This window comes from Pogona vitticeps, chromosome 4 (assembly GCF_051106095.1).
Source record: "Pogona vitticeps strain Pit_001003342236 chromosome 4, PviZW2.1, whole genome shotgun sequence".
NCBI classification, from domain to species: Eukaryota; Metazoa; Chordata; class Lepidosauria; order Squamata; family Agamidae; genus Pogona; species Pogona vitticeps.
The window spans coordinates 213639318-213660304 of NC_135786.1; the positions used below are offsets into that span (position 1 = coordinate 213639318).

The 20987-nt window shown below is 39.4% G+C and overlaps 1 protein-coding gene across 1 annotated transcript in view; it reads left to right on the top strand.

Moving 5' to 3' along the window:
- SDC2 (syndecan 2) overlaps positions 1-20782 on the top strand; it is a 92469-nt gene extending 71687 nt beyond the window's left edge. The window contains exons 2-5 of the mRNA XM_020785383.3: positions 14800-14911; positions 16853-16977; positions 18439-18580; positions 19551-20782. Coding sequence (XP_020641042.3) covers positions 14800-14911; positions 16853-16977; positions 18439-18580; positions 19551-19714 — 543 coding nt within the window. The 3' untranslated portion in view covers positions 19715-20782. The remainder of the gene's footprint in view (positions 1-14799; positions 14912-16852; positions 16978-18438; positions 18581-19550) is intronic.
- The last annotated feature ends 205 nt before the right edge of the window (positions 20783-20987 follow it).

Consider the following 20987-nt stretch of genomic DNA (forward strand, 5'->3'; position numbering starts at 1 on the left):
AGATCCTTGCTTTATATCAACAATTGTTATGTTTAGAGACTAGTTTTTACGTGCCAGTACAGTTTGAGCATATAATTCACAACAGAACAGTTGAGACAAACATAATTAATTCAGTGGTTGCAATCACGTTGGTCTAAAGGTGGCTGACATAATCTAATGAAGAAAATATTTTATGGAAAGTAATTGTAAGCTTCCTATCCTCCCTTTCAGGTTCTGAGGCTCCCAAGGATCCATTTTGCCCTGAGGGAGCCTTGGAGGAGAGATGCAAACCTGTAACAGTCAAGAATCGCTGCTGGACACCTCCCATCATCCAAATTCCAGCAGCAATAGTCTGGTGGTAAATGTTGGCTTCCAAAGGCCTTCCCAGGACAAAAGCTAGGAAGCCCTGGAACCTGAAATGTGGAGAGTATGAACCTTCAGTTAATTTAAATTAAACATTCCTGTCACCAGATCACATGCAAGAGGATTTCAGCTACTGAATTCATAATGCACAACATTGGCCACTAGCTTACATACTCAGGAAATTCAGGAAAAATTAATGAATGGCTATTAGTCATTATGGCTTGCAGTATGGATACATTTGTGGACTATACATATATGAAGAGCCTCGTGGCACAGTGGTTAAACGGCTGTACTGCAGCCAAAACTGTGCTCACGTCCGGGGGTTCAATTCCAGGTAGCCGGCTCAAGGTTGACTCAGCCTTCTGTCCTTCCGAGGCCAGTAAAATGAGTACCCAGCTCGCTGGGGGGCCAATGTGTAGCCTGCATAATTAACTTGTAAACCACCCAGAGAGTACTTGAAGCACTATGGGGCAGTATATAAGCAGCACGCTTTGCTTTGCTTTGCTTTGCATACCTCCCAGTATTAGCCTGCTAGTTTGGTCCAAGAGGCCACCAGATTAGGAAAAACTTCCTTTTTCACTGTGTATTTGTGCATACATGCACACATGCCTGCCCACACCCCGAAAAATCCAGTGCTAGGCTTCAGGCTAGCCTATCATCCAAATGTTACATGGCTAAGTTAATTCATATTGATCCATTGGCACTGGATCCTTTTCAGTGCATTTCTTTGCCATGCGCCATGTAGCCAGTTTCAGCAATTTCTGTTATTTGAGACTTTTCATATTCTCAGTGGCTGGAGACATTGATGCCAGTGCTTTCTGTTTCAAATATTTGCAATGAGAAATTACAGCCTCAAGCTATATGTCTTGTTATTTATATATACACAGCGCTGGGATGAAGTTCTTTATTAGATAGAAAATCCGTGAATCTTTCTGGCATCTAAGTGTGAATGTTATAGTAACTGCATTGGCAAGCTGAGGAATCCTAGAGTCCAGGACACAGTTTACATCTCCCAAGGCCAAGTGCTCATTGCCACGGGCGAATGCCAGAGTTAGAAATCCTACTGCCGGTGCACATACAATGCTGACTTAGTATTGTTTCCCGCTTACATAAGGAAGGTCTGCAAACGTCCTCCAATACGTTAAAGCGTTTTTATATAAGCTGTGTGTCATTTCAAGTTACAGTAAACCCTCTTTTCTCAGGGGAGGGCAGAATATATTACTCTTCAGTTCTGTGCAGGAGCTATAGCCAATAGTGTGGGTGTGCAATTGTGTGTGGGTGTGTTTGATTTGTTACTTAGCATAGAGACAGATAATTCCTACAGAAATATGTTTAGGTAGAAGTGGTGAGTAAGAGCCCCTGCAGGTAACTTGAAAATACAGTACAACCCTCTGCTTTTGCCCACACTTTGCTTCAGGCCTCTCTCCTAGCATCCCAAATTCTGTTGTGTAACCTCTACGGCCACCACACTGACATCCGGAAGGAGGCTGGCAGCAGTGACATGGGAGAGAAGGAAGGAAGCAAGCCTTCTTAGTTCACAACACTTTTCTCTCCTATCGCATAAGTCTTCTGCTTGCTAGAGATGGACAAGCTATTAAACTCTCAAACTTTCTGCCTACCTTTTCTTGTCCTAACTGCAACAGAAAAGTTGAATAAAGAGAGAACTGAACATTTGGGAATTCAAGTGGGATGCAAAGGGTTAGTTGGAGCATTCTTTGGCACTGCCCTTCTTTGGTATTGGGATGTAGACTGATCTTTTCCAGTCCTCCGGCCACTGTTGAGTTTTCCAAACTTGTTGGCATATTGAATGTAGCACCTTAACAGCATCATCCTTTAGGATTTTAAATAGTTCGAGTGGAATGCCATCACCTCCACTGGCCTTGTTGTTAGCCAGGCTTTCTAAGGCCCGCTTGACCTCACTCTCCAGGATGTCTGGCTCTAGGTCAGCAACTATATTGTCTGGGTTGTCCGGGATATCCAAAACTTTCTGATATAATTCCTCTGTGTATTCTTGCCACCTCTTCTTGATGTCTTCTGCTTCTGTGAGGTCCCTTCCATTTTTGTCTTTTATCATGTCCATCTTTGCACAAAATGTTCCTCTAATATCTCCAGTTTTCCTGAACAGATCTCTGGTTTTTCCTTTTCTGTTATTTTCCTCTATTTCTTTGCATTGTTCATTTAAGAAGGCCCTCTTGTCTCTCCTTGCTATTCTTTGGAAGTCTGCATTCAAATTTCTGTAACTTTACCTATCTCCCCTGCATTTTGTTTCCCTTCTCTTTTCTGCTATTTGTAAGGCCTCGTTGGACAGCCACTTTGCTTTCTTGCATTTCCTTTTCTTTGGGATGGTTTTTGTTGCTGCCTCCTGTACAATGTTACGAGCCTCTATCCAAAGTTCTTCAGGCACTCTGTCCACCAAATCTAGTTCCTTAAATCTGTTCTTCACTTCTACTGTGTATTCGTAAGGGATTTGGTTTAGATTATACCTGAGTGGCCCAGTGGTTTTTCCTACTCTCTTCAGTTTAAGCTTGAATTTTGCTATGAGAAGCTGATGATCAGAGCCACAATCAGCTCCAGGTTTTGTTTTTGCTGACTGTATAGAGCTTCTCCATCTTTGGCTGCAGAGAATATAGTCAATCTGATTTCAATGTTGCCCATCTGGTGATTTCCATGTGTAGAGTCGCCTCTTGTGTTGTTGGAAAAGGGTGTTTGTGATGACCAGCTTGTTCTCTTGACAAAACTCTATTAGCCTTTGCCCTGCTTCGTTTTGAACTCCAAGGCCAAACTTCCCTGTTGTTCCTTTTATCTCTTGACTCCCTACCTTAGCATTCCAGTCCCCCAGAATGAGAAGAACATCCTTCTTCGGTGTCAGTTCTAGAAGGTGTTGTAAATCTTCATAAAATTGTTCAATTTCAGTCTCCTCAGCAATGGAGGTTGGTGCATAAACTTGGATTATTGTGATGTTGAAAGGTCTGCCTTGGATACGTATTGACATCATTCTATCATTTTTGAGATTATATCCCATTACGGCTTTTCCCACTCTTTTGTTGACTATGAGGGCTACTCCATTCCTTCTACGGGATTCTTGCCCACAATAGTAGACATGATAATCATCTGAGTTGAAATCACCCATTCCCATCCATTTTAGTTCACTGATGCCCAGAATGTCGATGTTTATTCTTGCCATCTCCTGTTTGACCACCTCCAGCTTCCCAAGGTTCATAGATCTTACATTCCAGGTTCCTATGCAGTATTTTTCTTTCCAGCATCGGACTTTCCTTTCACTTCCAGGCACGTCCACAGCTGAGCGTCCTTTCGGCTTTGGCCCATCCACTTCATCAGCTCTGGAGCTACTTGTACTTGTCCTCCGCTCTTCCTCAGTAGCATGTTGAACGCCTTTTGACCTGAGGGTCCCATCTTCCAGCGTCATATCTTTTAGCCTTTTGTTTCTGATCATGGGGCATTCTTGGCAAAGATACTGGAGTGGAATTGCTGGTTCCTACCCCAGGTGGATTGCGTTTAGTCAGAACTCTCCACTATGTCCTGTCCGTCTTGGGTGGCCCTGGATGGCATAGCCCATAGCTTCTCTGAGTTACTCAAGCCCCCTCGCCACGCCAGCAAGGTTATGCTCAAAATCCTGCAAGGTAGGCTTCAGCAGTATGTGAACCGAGAATTCCCAGAAGTACAAGCGGGATTCCGAAGGGGCAGAGGAACTCGAGACCAAATTGCCAACATGCGCTGGATTATGGAGAAAGCCAGAGAGTTCCAGAAAAACATCTACTTCTGCTTCATTGACTATGCAAAAGCCTTTGACTGTGTGGACCACAGCAAGCTATGGCAAGTCCTAAAAGAAATGGGCGTGCCTGACCACCTTATCCATCTCCTGAGAAACCTATATGTGGGACAGGAAGCAACAGTTAGAACTGGATATGGAACAACGGATTGGTTCAAAATTGGGAAAGGAGTACGACAAGGCTGTATATTGTCACCCTGCTTATTTAACTTATATGCAGAATACATCATGCGGAAGGCTGGACTGGAGGAATCCCAAGCTGGAATTAAGATTACAGGAAGAAATATCAACAACCTCCGATATGCAGATAATACCACTCTGATGGCGGAAAGTGAGGAGGAACTAAAGAACCTTGTAATGAGGGTGAAAGACGAGAGTGCAAAAAACGGTCTGAAACTCAACATCAAAAAAACTAAGATCATGGCCACTGGCCCCATCACCTCCTGGGAAATAGAAGGGGAAGATACGGAGGCAGTAACAGATTTTACTTTCTTGGGCTCCATGATCACTGCAGATGGAGACAGCAGCCCTGAAATTAATAGACGCCTGCTTCTTGGGAGGAAAGCAATGACAAACTTTGACAGCATCTTAAAAAGCAGAGACATCACCTTGCCAACAAAAGTCCGAATAGTCAAAGCTATGGTTTTTCCTGTAGTGTTGTATGGAAGTGAGAGCTGGACCATAAAGAAAGCTGACCGCCAAAGAATTGATGCCTTTGAATTGTGGTGCTGGAGGAGACTCTTGAGAGTTCCCTGGACTGCAAAGAGAACAAACCTATCAATTCTAAAGGAAATCAACCCCGAGTGCTCACTGGAAGGACAGATCCTGAAGCTGAGGCTCCAGTACTTTTTCCATCTCATGAGAAGAGAAGACTCCTTGGAAAAGACTTTGATGTTGGGAAAGTGTGAAGGCAAGAGGAGAAGGGGACGACCGAGGATGAGATGGTTGGACAGTGTCATCGAAGCAACCAACATGAATTTGACACAACTCCAGGAGGCGGTGGAAGATAGGAGGGCCTGGCGTGCTCTGGTCCATGGGGTCACGAGGAGTCGGACACGACTAAACGACTGAACACACGCAAAGGGTTAGAGGGACCAGTTGATACTGTACACTGTTCAATGTAATATTAATGGTAGGCAGCTTCTAACAAAATACAGCCCACAGACTATGGGTTGTATCTGGCACAGTCCTTGTGTGCAGACATCCACGGGATATTCTTCATCTGCTTCTGCCAGTTTTAGTGCTGTGATATGAACTGAGGATCAAAAAGCAGTCCCACTCTAGAAGGACTTAGGATGTGAGTTGAGTCACTGCTATGGGAATGAGACAGAGAATCTTCCATGGACAAATACCTTTGTCCTCATGCAGCTAGATACAGTCCTATAGCTTTCTTAATTGTGTTCTCAAGTCTGCTGAGCATTTTGGTTTATACAGAGGAAGGAAATCTGAAAATATGACCAAACCCAGCATTTTATGTGGGGTAATCAAAAATTGTCTATGCAATTTAGCTTCTGCCAAATACATTTTTATTTATGGTACATTCCTTCATGAAAGAATGTTTTGTTGTGAAGTGTATATGTGAACTCCCACAAACATACACATTGCCAGAAGCTATGGTATTTCTATAAACAAGGGCATTGCTGCTAGTTGTCACCTAAAGGCATGTACATACCAGCTTTCCTTAACCCAGCAGCCTCCACATGTTGGACTATGAGTCTAGTCACTCTCACGTACATGGTCATTGGCACTGCTAACTGAGAATGGTGAGATTTGTAATCCTACACAACTGGGGGCTGATGGGTTGTGGAAGGTAGCATAGTCTAACAGACTAGGATAGTGCTGTATCTTAACATCTTTTTCTGCAGCTGGTCATAAGCAGAGTAGCAGCCAGACAAAGGAGCTTGGCAGGACAATCAGAATTAGAATGTATATTGCATGGACACATCCATTGACAATCTTTGTTTCCTCTGAGGCAATTAGATGGCTCTGATGCTTTCTACTGCAACATTGCTGAAACAGGATCTCTGTTTCAAATTAAGATTGCATCTATTCCATTTCCTTGCCTGGATGGCAAATGTTTTGGAGCACAGTGAGATTAGCTGAACCTCCTTTAGCCAAAGGGCATCACTCGTCCTCCCTCAGAGTTGAGGTTTTTTAGTCAAGCACTATACAAAACCCATTAACAGATGGAGGTCATGTCTTAAGGACTTCTTTAATCTCTCTCTCTTTCCCTCTCTTTCTCTCCTCTGTTTTTTTCCTGGTTTGTTTCATTAAAAGAGGAAGTAGTGAGTTTTTTACTTGATTTGTGTGGACTACTTGGTTTTCTCAGAGGAGGAATTTTTCAGGCAGATGTTCTGGGTGGATGCTGTTCCATTGTAGGATGTGTAAAGAATGCTTTATAAAGCACACAGATTCTTTGCCAGAAAAATAATCTATTGTAGAACATTATCTCCCTGGCTCTGAAGAAATGTAGGTACATCCTGACAGAAAAAAAAATACTAGGCGTTATGATTTGGGATGAATAAATTTGTAATAATAATAATTGTGTGCAATGGAGTCAATTCCAATTTATAGCAACCGTTTCCAGGGTTTTCTAACTAGAGAATCTACAGAAATGTTTTACTATTTCCTTCCCTGGGACTGTGCAGTGTGCCCATGACTACACAGGCTGGCTTTTCTTCCAGGAAGTGCAGTGGGGAATCAAACTCGCCAATCCCTGGCTTCTAATAGGGAGCTTATTTCCATAGCTCAGTGTTTTAGGTGGAGCCAAAGGTTGGGAGTTGGAGTCCCCACAGTGACTCCTGGAAGAAGAGCCAGCCTGTGGAGCCTTGGGCAAGCTCCATACTCCCAGGGGACCCTCAGAAGAAGGGAATGGTAAAACATTTCTGAGTATTGACTAACTACGAAACCCTTAAAAGAGCCGCTGTAAGCCAGAATCTATTTGATGGCTCACAATATTATAATACATTAGTCCTTTAAATGGTTGCTGTTCAAAACAAACTTTTAATTACCTCTATTCACATTTTAGTTGATCCTTGCATACTAATACCCTAATGGCAGCTAAACTGCAAAACCTGGTTCATTCTAAAATGTGAAATTACAATTTCTTAATTTCCTGGTGGACTTGCAAATAAAAGAATTCAGTCATGAGCTGTATCAAGAATAATAGTTGTTTGAAGGAATCATTTTGGCTTTGGAGGGTGATTTTTGTTCCCATGCTCAAAAAGTGCATTCCTTTCTCCTCATTAACTGTGTTTGGCTTTGATGTTCTCATTGTATTAAAAAAGGGGAACAAGTATTAGATTTCAGATCACAATGGTAGTGGCACTTCCACACAGAGAATTTTGCTTTAAAACATGGTGCACAAGAAATGTGTGTCTTGTTTTTAAGATGAAACATGTTCCTGGTTTTACAATAAAATCAGGAAAAGCTGGTATTGCTGAGATACTGTCATGATCTCCCATTAGTTGAAATTGCCTATGTTAGTAATCCAGGAAACTTTTTCTTTTTTCTAGCTTGATTGGCTTTGTTGCTGACAATGCCATCACCATATCTGACAGGCTAATGATATTGCGGCACCATTCCTGTAACCACAAAATTGGCTATCGTTGCCCATGTGACTAATAAAAGGAGAGAAGAAATAATCTCAGATTTAAAAGTCATGTAAGAGGAGGAAACAGTGGTAGTAAGCAAAATTGAAAAAGAGCTGTATTTGCAGTAGTCTTTGGTATAATTTCTATATTGAAGTATTTTCTGTTTTGGCTTCATACAACTTTAAATATATAATGGCTTTCCCCCTCAAGAATTCTGGAAAATATAATCCTAGCAAAGATCCTGAGAATTCTTAGATCTCTGGTGCCTTTCAAAGAGCTGAGGTTCCCCAGAGTAAGGGGGCAGCGATGATTTCTGCTACATAAAATATCTGTATAGCTCAATTCACTGCATGTCTTCTGCAAAATAAGATCTACTATATTGAAGGAATATATTACTCCCACCTTAATGTGCATAGGATTAGGTATGCAAGCTAAAGAAATAAAAGTTAAAGTAAATAGGAACACTAGAAAACTGATTGTCCTTGCTGTTTTCTACTTCTTCTCTAGGTGATTATGGTTATGAACATGTGGTTATTTTTAAATATACACAGGATCGATGGTGGTGATGATGGTGGTGGGACACAGCTTTGTGTAAATATATTTTCTCATGCTATTAGTGGTTGGAGAAAATGGTGTTACTATTAGATAATATATGAAGATGAAATATCTGTAGAATTCCTTTTCTTTTAAATTCTCTGATGACTTATAATGAACTAAAAGCCCCCAGATGTGTGATTTAAACTCAGCACATGTCTGAGATAGATGCAACATATATTTAGTGCTTGCTAGTCACTAATCTGCTGCATATCCATTAGGTTTAGATTTATTCCTGTTTACTCAGTAACCAGACGGAGCGCCAATGATCATTGGCTTGTAATATGTGAAGAATTTAGGTCAGGGGATTTTGCAGTATTATACTCTAATAATATCGATGTAAGTGGGATAATAATTGATGGATGTGAATGCAATCTCTGTCTGAGTGTCCCAAACACAGCTGCTATGGCTGTTGCACTGTGCCTGTGCTAGATGTCTAAGACTGTAATCCTGTACCAACTTTGTTGGGAGAAGGTCCCTCTGAAATCAGTAGACATTCATGATATTGCACTGTAAGAGGGCTGTAAGAGAAGACTCCCTGGAAAAGACCCTGATGTTGGGAAAGTGTGAAGGCAAGAGGAGAAGGGGACGAGAGAGGACGAGATGGTTGGGCAGTGTCATTGAAGCTATCAACATGAATTTGACCCAACTCCGGGAGGCAGTGGAAGACAGGAGGGCCTGGCGTGCTGAGGTCCATGGGGTCACAAAGAGTTGGACAAGACTAAATGACTGAGCAACAATAACAAGAGGGCTTTTCAGTATAGTTAACTGCATTGTTCTATGTATTAAAATTAGAAAGCAGTTGAAGTGCATTGCATTTAAGTCAAAGGTGTGGACTCTTTGGTTCAGATGTTTTGAGCTTCAACTCACACAAGTCATTCCCATCCTCAGTGGGAGGGGTAATGGGAATTGTCCTTCAAGATGCATAGAGAGCCAGTTTTTCTTCACCCTTCACTTAAGCCATTTGTGTCTAGAGGTGTTGCTTCTTATGTCTTTACCAAAGAGTCAGAGACATCGAGGCCAGCATTTCTCATATAGAATTTGCTCATTTTCTTCTTCTCAGCTTTGTTTCTCACAAAGATGTGGCTTGTGTGAAATACTCCTCTGCTTAAACTGTCTAAAATGCTCTTCTGCTTAATGCAGATTCAACTTGCAGTATGTGAAAGGGTCTGTCCCTTAAAAAACAGTTCCAAATAAATAATGGTGGGGAATATATACTGTATGCGGGTCAGGGAATATACGTATAGTGTCCCTGGTTATCTCCTTCAGACCTTTTGTGTACTGGCTGTTGGTCTTGTCATTAGCTCTCATTAAACTCATATTATTTTGGATGTGTGTGTTGGTATTTTATGTATTTTGTTTATCTCTTACATAGGGAGAATATATATAAATAAAATAAAACTAGTCAGTTGCCCTGAGTCTTGGAATGGCAGGTGGAAAGTCTGTCCACCAAGACATCTATAATTGGGATCAAGAAACAGCTAGATATAGATTTAGTAAAAGATACTTAAAAATAAAGGAACATAATTATAATAAATTAAAAGGAGCTATTAAAAAGAAACTACAGGGATATACTAACTTAAAACTTTCTTGGTTTGGAAGGATCACACTGATAAAAATGAAGATTCTACCAAATTAATTTTTTTTATTTAGAATGTTACAAGTACAGTTAATAGAAGATGATTTTAATTTTTGGCAAGGAATGATTAATAAATACTGTAATGAGGGGAAGAGAGCCAGAATAAATAAAAAGTATTGGTATAAAACAACAAAAAAGTGGAATAGGCAAACCTAATATAAAAAATTACTATTTGGCTAATCAGTTGAAGTTCATTGGGGAAATTATATATAACCCAGAAAGGTTAATTTGGTAGAAAATGGAATCATCAGAATTACAGGGGAATATTGAAAAACATCTATTTGGTATGATTAAGAAATATAAAATCAGCAAAATTAATAACCCATTTTAAAGACTATGTTAAATGTCTGGTACAAGTATAGAAAGAATTTATGTCCGTTTAACTCTCCATTAGGATTAGTGACTGAAATGGAGAATTTTCCTGCCAATATAAAAGTTTATGCAGAATTATTTAAAGAAAAAAGTGATTAGATTAAAAGACTGGGTGTATAAAATGAGATTGAAAGATCAAATGAAACAATTCCTTCAAAATAAGAATATATCATGGTTCAATTATATGCTGTTAGAAAGATGGACTGATGAATGGGTAAAGAAGTATAATAAAGGTAGAGGAATTACGATGTATGAACAATTTCTATTATCATATGAAGAGATTCAAATGACCGATTCACTGAAGGGTGCAGTGAGTAAAAGTTATAGATTCCTGTTTGATCTAGAAGAAGAGACTGAGAAAAAAAGGATTGAAGTTAGTGTGGGAACAAGACGTAGGAAAAAGAATAAATGATGAATGGAGGAAGATGTGGAAAATGAGGGTTTTACCATTTATGTTGGTGAGAATAAGAGAAATTTTGTTCAAATTGAGTTTAAGATGGTATTTGACACAGACAAATTGACTGACCCTTGAGGAAATCAACATGTGGTTTCCATATCCCTTCCTTTTTCTCTTACTGTACTGGTGGTCTGTGAAGACAGAATAGTCTTCGCACATTTCCAGTGCTTGCCACACTGCTATGCCAACTGTTGAGGTGCTGGTATCTCTGGGAAATGTTCCTCATATCAGGACAACAGATATCTAAATAAATGGATGGGAGAAGCAGTTTAGCTACAAAATATCGAGTGAGACATAAGGCTTGTGTTGTATTTAATGCATTCATTTTAAGTTCTCAAGTACATCCCTGGGTGGAAGAAGTCAAATTTTGGCAGTGTGACTGATAACAAATCCCTGTTGGGGGCAGAGACTGGGAGGTTCCAGTACGCATCAGCATACCTGAGATACTTAGATATTTTAATCCATAAGAACATAAAGGACATAGCAGCCTTAAATCTCTCCCCATTCCTTAAAAAAAGATAACATAGTAAAATTTAGAAGGATGGAAACCAGTTAAATCTTCATGTAAGGAAAAATAAACATCCTCATAAGAAATGTAATCCTTCCTATTATATATGTCTACCAGGGACTACCCTGTTTTCCTGAAAATAAGCCCTAGTATGATTTTTCAAGATGCTCGTAGTGTAAGCCCTACTCCGAAAATAAGCCTCAGTTAAGTTAAACCCTGCTCTCCAGCATTGTGCGGCAACCAGAAGATGATGACATAACTGTAAAATAAAACATCCCCTGAAAATAAGCCCTAATGTGTTTTTTGGAGCAAAAACTAATATAAGACCCTGTCTTATTTTGGGGGAAACACGGTAGCAGTGTACATCTTCAGAAATTCTTTCACTTAAATAGTTGAATTATTCTGACCATTTTATGGGAAATAGACTAAAAGCTTAGCATTGGAGAGGTAATGAAGTAGTATTGAAGTAGCAATCAGAAGAGGTGGATTTCGTTTCCCCAGCATCAAAATTTGCTATGCTATGTTCCTGTCCAACTATGGTACTGATTGGAGAGGGGCTAGAAACAGAATGTGTTACCATTATAGTTGCATGAAAGAACCTGGGAGGATCATTTCATCCTGGTGCCGTAAAGATATCAGTGCAACTTGATCCTGACACACTTGGAGACCACACACTGGTGGGCAATTGCAACATAAAAACTGGAGGCAAGCCACTGTTCTTGCTGGGAAACCTTGCCTGTTCTGTCTAATCCAGTTGCTCCACCCATTTATTCCTGCCTGTCTAAAGTGATCACTCTCTAAAGGGATCCAACCTTCACCCCACAAAAAACTCATTTATCAAGAAAGACAGCGATCCCAAAGGGATTCAATGAGAGCTAATAATAACTCTACAAGTAGTTAACTGCCTCCAGCTCTGTTTTAGCTATTCCCACAACTCAAGCCAGAGGATAACCTTTATTTCTCTAGACATCCTTGTGACTTAAAACAAAGAACAGCCTTTCCTCTCAAAGCCACAAGCAGGAGCCAAATTACATGACAAGCATGGCCAAAGCAACAAGGGTAGAGTCAACAGTGGACTACCTTTCCCGTTCCCTAGTAAGACATACTAAATCACACAAGCTGCAGGGAAGATTTTGTACTGTATTCTGTTGAAAGATAGAAGAAGGCATATTGTAAAAAAAATCAGTTAAAATACTGTTGGGGAAGTACTGACCGACAAATGATGTGTGCAGCTCCCAGAGCATAAACAAAGAACAGCCAACAAGACCATCTAACAGGATGCACAGAGGGAGGCCATTGGATCACAAGCTTCCCACTTATTTACAGTAGCCCCCAAGTAAGAAAGCTTGGTACTTTTCCAGTTAAGAAGCTTGCTGGTTGACCTTGGCTAACCAGGACAACAAATAAGCGGATGCGCTTTCCACGACAGTGCTTCTCCCAACTGTTGTGGAGGAGAGTCAACTATACCACCCAGAGCTAGGCCTCAAAGCAAAATGGATTTCTTCGTAGTAACATTGGTAGAAAGACCTGGGAATCAACACCCCAGTGGTAGTTATTAACAGGGATGTTTATTTCAATTCCTTTGATTACCTCCTCCAAAAATGTTTTCTGGGAATACTGGCAAGTGAGATACTGCCTAAGGGCTATTTTTAAGTCCCCCAAGGCACTTTGATATTGTATGCATAAGGGAGGCATTCCCACAGGCACACAGATTTTGACATTTCTGTGACAAAACTGAGCAGGACCCCATGTACCTGAGGGGGCCTTTGGATCTCTCCCAAGGAAACTATATTCCCATAGACATTTTTAAAAAATTGTCCTGGAACCTATGACTGCTCTTGTTACGCACAATAAGAGGAATGGACCAAACAGTCCTAATGGGGGTCATTAATTTCAAAGAGAAACAATGTAGTAGTGATGGAAGATTTCAGTTGTCCTGATATCTGTTGGGAGGCAAATTCTGCCAAATATTTTGGCCCTTCCAAAAATTTCCTGGCTTACGTGACTGATAATTTTCTCCTACAAAAAGCAGAGGAAGAAACTAGAGGACTAAGCTATCCTTACTTGATTCTAACCAATAGAGACAACTTGGTGCCAGGAAGGGGAACTCTGGGTGAGAATGACCATGTTCTACAAGAATTCTTGATTTCAAATGAAACCAAAGCAGAGTGTAGCCACACATATATGCTGGATTTTTAAAAAGCCAATTTTAATGAACTCATAACAAGGATAAGTAAGGTCCTGTGACAAGAGATCCTAACAAGAAAAGGAGTCCAAGAAGGGTGGGAGCTTCTAAAAAAGGAAATTCTAAAGGCACAACTACTAACAATTCCAACAAGAAAAAAAAGGTGGGAGATGGGGGGGGGAAGGCTACTGTGGCTTCACAAAAATATCAGAGAGTACGTGAAAACAAAAAAGGACACATATAGGAAGTTGAAGAAGGCCCTGCCACAAAGGAAGAGTACAGCAAGTAGCAAGGAATTGTAGGGATGGCAATTGTCCCAGAGTATAGGACACACAACAATGGGCTCAAGTTACAGGAAGCCAGATTTTGGTTGAGTATCAGGAAAAACTTCCTAACTGTTAGAGCAGTACGGCAATGGAACTAATTATCTCGAGAGGTACTGAGTGCTACAACACTGGAGGCATTCAAGAGAAATTTAGACAAGTCGCCTGGTAGATATCCTTTGATTTGTATTACTGCACTGAGCAAGGGATTGGACTCTATGGAACAATGATGGCACTTTATGCTCTGTGGTCTTCTCCAGTCATTGCTCCGTTAGACAATAAAGAATGACATTTTGGTAGTTTTGTATTTGAGACAGTACCTGTCTTTCTGTATGCTGGGATATTTGCCATTGGAAAGGAACATTGGAAGTAGAAACAGATTGTGGATCCTAAGGGGAAGCCTTACTAAGCACATTTTACCAAACTGGATGTTCCCTACCATATCAGACTTTAAATATTGGACAGAATCTGACTGCAAAAATGTAAATAGTAATAACAAGGAGAGGAGAAATGGGTCAAACATACCTATATTTTCAGACTGCCTTCTTGGTGCTGTTGAACTGTTTTGAAAAAGAACTGTGAAAGCTATTAGACCTATTAAAGCTTTCTTGTCCTTTTCCCTCTCAACCCCTCGCCACAAGTCTCTCTTCTTTAACGTATTTGTCTTCCTTTTCTCCGTGCGCCTGTGGGAGTGGATGACCTATATAGTATATAAGTAGCCAGTGTTGTAGGCATACATACATAAATGTGATGGTTTGTCAAGAAAGGTGAGAGATATTGGGCAGTTTGCTGAAACCATTTCAACATTAGTTGTAAAAAGAGCCTCTCTTGATAGTGTTCCACAAGTTTAAATGTTATTTGATGTTCTAAAACTGCTTCCCACAACGACATTAATAATTCCTTAAATGGTTATCAGGAATGGAACTTAATTTTGAACTTGTTTGTTTTGGTGAAGATGCAGTGAGCTCACTTCAGATGTTTTGTCTTTGTTTCCAGAGAGCGGCTCTGACCTCCGATAAAGACCTATACCTTGACAACAGCTCCATCGAAGAAGCATCAGGCGTCTATCCAATTGATGATGATGATTATACTTCTGGGTCAGGATCAGGTAAGCCAACACTGCATAAGAATGTTATTAGGGTGCCATTACCTTCCATGCATAAGCCTCCAGGTTCAACCCCTGACATCTCAACATTAAAATAAAAATCAGGTAGCAGGTAAAGAGCTTGGAAAAGTTAATTTTTTACTTCCAGAATCCCCCAGCCAGACTGGCCACTGGTAACCTTTTTAGACTCTTGATCGGTAACGGGAGAGATCTTGGCCCTGACTTTCTTATTCTTGCTTAGAATTTTTACCATCGCAGGAAGATAGGCAATATATGACAAATGAGATGAGAACACTGAGATGAATCCAGAACTCTGAGAAACCATCCCTTCCCAAGTCTAGAGCTCTGTTGGCTGTCCCCATTCTAGGTTGAAAGTAGACATGGGAGGCATTGCTTGAAAGATGTTCCAAGCATTGGATTGTCTCTGAAGATCCAGGAAGCCAAAGGAGCTCCTGCTGAGAGCTGGCAGGGAGAGTCAGAAGCATGAATATTTCTTCTTCACCTGACATATATCCTAAGCACTGGTCATATACGGGATGGAGAGCAAGTCAATGCTCTTCTGCCTCTCCCTGCTCCACACTTGAGGTAGATGAGTGTGGTCTTACAAGTATGGGAACATATGGAATAAGTAGAGTACAGAAGATACAGGATGCTGGGCTGTTACTGAAACAATGGTACAATTAGAATTTTCATTCAGAAAGAGCAGTAGACTGAGTTGTTGAAAGAGAGGGCTATTTAGAATGGCAGGAAATGGCTATAGCCTTTTATTCCTCATCCTCTGTGAAATTTCATGCAGTTTTCTATAATATACAATATTACTACATTATTTTTTTTCCTGACAAGTCTTATTAGTTGAATTGGTTTTTAATGTTTTCTTGAGTCAAAATATGTTGTTTAAAAAGTTGATGCTCTGCTGTATTTATTTTAAAAAATGGGAAATGAGACATAATGGGGGTTTAGCACTGGTTTCGATCTTAACATGGACATTTATTTAAACAGTTGTCATACAGGGCTCCCTGTTTAATTCAGCCTTTTTTCATCTCCCCCCCCCCCTTTCTGTGCAACCCGAGGAATGGAAAATTAAACTTAGAAAGCCTAGTACTACCAACAAAACTAATGTGGATTAAATTGCTTATGCAAATAAAAGAAAATGTAGTGAGTGTTTAGATTTCAGTACAAAATAAGCACTCCACAATCAGTCTGATAACTATTCATTTATATTTCTAGCTAAATTAATTCCACAGAATAAGTGTAGAACCTGTTGGGTAGCCTTAAGGGCAGCTTCCCACAAACACCAGACTATACTATGTGCCTAACTATTCCTTCACGTGAATTAGTACGAATATGTATGTGAAAGCTTCTTTAAAAAATTGATTGAGTAAGGAGAATGATCTGAGCTAGCTGTTTAATTCCATGAAGCTACCATCTTGTTTTCCATTTCTAGAACTTGGGGGAGACTAATTTGGGGGGAATGCAACATTTGGAATCTCCCAGCCAGATTCCATTGATTTTGTTACTATCTCTCATCCAAATTTCCTGGATGCTTTGTTCTGTGACTAAAGGGGTAAGGGAACCAGGTGCAACTTCTGTGACCTTGTAGGAATTGACATGATTGTTGAAGGAGTAACTAGTAAACCTGAACATGGAATTTTCATAATTTTTTTCACTGTGATGTTGCTGGTTCAGAAGGTCTTTAAAATCAAAATGTTGTTTACAGTGGATTCCAAAATCCATTTGCACGCTCATAGATTTACTAGCCAACCAAAGACACAAAAATATTTTCAAGCTTTTGTGATCTCAAGATCCCTTTATGGTTCATGTTTGCTTTTATTTAGGATGGAAAATTTATTTCTAAAATATATATATTCATTTTTTAAAAGTATTTTAAAAATAGAGATGCCTGTCTACATATGTATTCTCCTGAATGTCCTTCCTCTGCTTTAGGAGCGGAAGACCAAGAAGATAACTCAGAGTTAGGGCCAACATTTAGAACACTTCCAGAGCGTCCAGAGATACCAGTTAGCGATGCTCCTAGGACTGAAAGAACTACACTGAAAATGCAGACCAAGGTACCTACGCAAACAAAGGTGTGTGCAGAAGGTGGTGGTTGGTCGTTTTAAATTACAGTATTAAAATATAACCTTAGATGCCATTTGGTATATGCTGTAAGAGGATTTACTAGATTTAGTGCAAAGCTGTGGATTAACCATAAAGGCCGTTCTATTTGATATTATAACAATCTATTAGAAGAAACATAGAGCTTGGGTCTCCTTTTTTGAAACAAATGTGCACCTATATTGAAGAATCTTTAAACGATTCTTCTCTTTTAATGAATACGTCAGTTGCTCACATATATGTACAGATTGTGTTTTCTTGTTTTTACTTGTCTGTTCCTGTGAGATGCATAGGCAGAAACGAGGGAGGAAACATTGAATTCAGTTCAAAAAGCTTTTTTTCCACATTTAACATTAACATTTCTTTCGAGGGGACTAGGGCCAGATTTTTCTAGTCAAGCATCTGTAAGCTGGTAATCTCAAAAATATTTTGGTTCCCACTACAATGGGCCTGCAAAACAAAAACTTTTTGATGTGTTTTGGTTGGAAACAGGCATTAAAAACCTTGTCTCTTCTGCGATTCTGCAACATTGTGGGAGGAGGGTGCAAGTTTGCAGGGAGGCAACAGTGATTTTGCGGGGGGGGGGTGTCTTTCAGCAGTTTCGGCTGCTGCTGCTTTTCCTCTTTAACCTTTCCAGGATAAGGACATTGCCAAATGCCTCAACCCAATCACAGAACTTACAGTTCCAAAATAAAAATGGAATGGAAATATTTGGGAGAACACTCTGTGTTTCATGTTTTGATACATCAGCACTGCAAGCTCCTTGTATACAAATGATAGGGACAGCAGTATGGGAAGTTTGCCTTCTGTTGTGTCGAACTATGAATCTGTGGTGTCTGCACTGCGTGGCATTGTTCCTCTGGTTTCAGATAGCAGCTATTTCTGTGCTGGGCTAGGATAAGAACCTGGAACCAAGTGAAAGCAAGACATGTGTTGTGTAAGTGAACAATCTGTCTTAAGCTACATGGTTAAAGATCACTTCAGTAAGATCATTAGGAACTGTGGATAGCTCAGTGGTTTAGGCCTCTGGCTGCAGAGCCAGAAGTTGGGAATTCAGTTCCCCACTGTGTCTCCTCGATAGGGCCTGGACTCAGTGATCGATAGGGTCCCTTCTAGCTCTCCACTTCTAAGACGATTGCAATATGCAGGAATACATTTGAAGTTTAAGTTTAAATTTTATGGATAAAACAAACTATATAACACAATTGGATTGTATAAACTGTTAGGAGGTTTCCAGGAGCAGACTGAGTGGAAATACTTTTTCTTCTCCAGTTGCCGAGTAAGCAGGAAATACTCAAAGTATATTACATCATTTTAAACTGAGAGTGATAATATTTGTGACAAGCACGTGTGGTTTCTTGTGGTTTAAATGTTCTCATTGCTCTGTGTTTTTGCTCCCTCATCTTCTGCTACAGTCACCTGATGAGACGGATAAAAAGAAGATCCTCAAGCCAGCTGCAGAAAACAAAAATACGAAAAACAAGCCAGCTGATGATGATGATGTATTTACTGAAAAGCACTCGGAAAGTCTTTTTCAGAGAACGGAAGTACTGGCAGGTGAGTGCTGCGGTTTAAGCCATGTGAAGCTACATGAAAAGCTGAGAGGGGTGTAGTTCTCTCCCGTTTGAAATTCCCTGCTTCCATTTTCAGGGGAAATAGTCACACATCTGTGGATGCATTGCTTTAAGACTGGCTTCCTCTGCTGTGAGGAAGGGCAGGATATAAATCAAGTAAATAATAAATAGTAATAAAGTACTCTCCCACATAAGTAATATTAAATCCTCCCCTTAACATGGGGACATTTTTCTCCTTGAGGGATAATATGGAAATAAGTGAAAGTTTTTCACCTTGCGGGGTTGGGGGGTTTTATTGCGAAGAATAAGAGAATCCCGTACCTAGGAATTAGAGGTGTATTTCTTATTGTGTCTATCTGACCTTGAAGGCTGCAGTTTGAAACTAACGTGGTAGGAAGCAAATGCTTTTGAACTCAGTGGGGCCTTGTTTCCAAGCGAAGACAATTAGGACTGAATTGTCCAACTGAAAACAAAGGAAATTTTACTTTAGCATTAGTCAGAGCATAGTTTGCTAGACGTTTTGGCATTGCTTCAGGGGAGATGTATTGACACTGTTGGTATTTACCTCAGAACTAACTATTGCTTTGCATTTGATCCCAATATTTTTGTATATTTCTGTATATTTTAGATGTTTTATTGGTGTCTGGTCTTTTGATAATAAAGTTTTATCTATCTATCTACTTTAACATTAAAAAGTTGCTTTTCTGAAAACAGTTTTCAGACTTCTAGGAGGGGCAACTCCAAAAAAGTTAATTTCCCCAAGCTTTGGACTAAACATTGTAAAATGAAAATGTATCTATAAACTGAGCAGTTGTTATGCATCGAGCCAATCTGAAATATTAGAACCCAAAAAACCCCGAATTCATTCTCCTCTCCACCAAGAGGGACTAATTAGAGGCCATGCATCATCCCCTATCATTTCTTGTGAAACATTTGTTCTCTTTCTTTTGCAGCTGTTATCGCTGGTGGAGTTATTGGCTTTCTCTTTGCAATCTTCCTTATCTTGCTTTTGGTATATCGTATGAGAAAGAAGGATGAAGGCAGCTATGACCTCGGGGAACGTAAACCATCCAGTGCTGCCTATCAGAAGGCACCTACTAAAGAGTTTTATGCATAAAACTCTCAACGTAGTGTCTCTGTTTAAGAGATCACTGAACTTTTAAAATAAAGCTTTTTTTTTTGCATAGAATAATGAAGAACTTTTTTTTTCATTAAAGAGCCTTTATGGCAGCTTTATGATTAAAAAAAAATCCCATTGTATTTAAAACTTTTCATGTATTCCTTTTAAGAAAATGTAAAGTAAAATCTTAACATTTTGCAATGTTCCGTGAATAACAGTGGCAAAACATTATTTTATATAGCCGTTGATGTTCACTGGATCATTTTAAAACTTTATGCATAAATGAAAATGATTGTTTTATCCTATGGTTCAATGAAAGTTGTTTAATTTTTGTCAGCATGTCTGATTTATCTTACAAGTTAGTTTTTATTTCATTAATTTATCTGCTTCCAAAAATAAAACAAAATGCCTTTTTGTAGTTGTCATGGTGCAATTTGTCTTCGGATAACTCAAATAATGGTAACTCTTAGTGTAAATGTATTTTTTCAGCTATGTAAACCTTAATCTCCACTTTGTATAAATTTTACTGTCAGAAAATCCATTTACACTTTGCTTTATTTTTCAGTGGTCCTGTAGTTTCCTTGAAATTTACAGCACCAAATTATATGTAAAATTGGACTATTACTGCAAATAATGTAGTCATGCCCTTATGAAACAAATCTTCCTTATGCAAGATATTGCAGTAAGCTACTGACAAACCTACACAAACCCAAAGACTCTTAACAGTATTCCAAGAAATTACTACAAATTTCTATGGCCACTGTTTGTTAATTTCTGGAAATTTGAAGGTACGAGTAGAAATTTTAAAAGATTTTTTTTTATTCTTATAAAAAATGCATTTAAGTTGTAAACGTCTTTTAAAGCCTTTGAAGTGCCTATGATTCTATTATGTAACTTGTTGCAAACTGGTGTTAATGAGTATATAACAGTAAAAAAAGAAAATGTTGGTATTTTATAAGCACAGACAATTCTAATGGTAACTTTTGTAGTCTTAGCTGGATAGACATAAATTGTAATTTGGGAGCATAAACACTACTGAATAAATCATGTGGCCTAATACTGAAATACATCATTGTTGATTTTTGTTGCCATTGTTGTTGTTCTATTTTACATATCGACAACTTTGTCTATATTCTCACAGATCATCCTGCTACATAATACTGTAGTGGGATTTGTTGGAAATGAAGGCTCTAGCAACTTGCTAACCAATATATCCTACTAAAAGTAACAGCACTGCCTTGTTAAAATGTAAATATCCTACAAGGGTTAA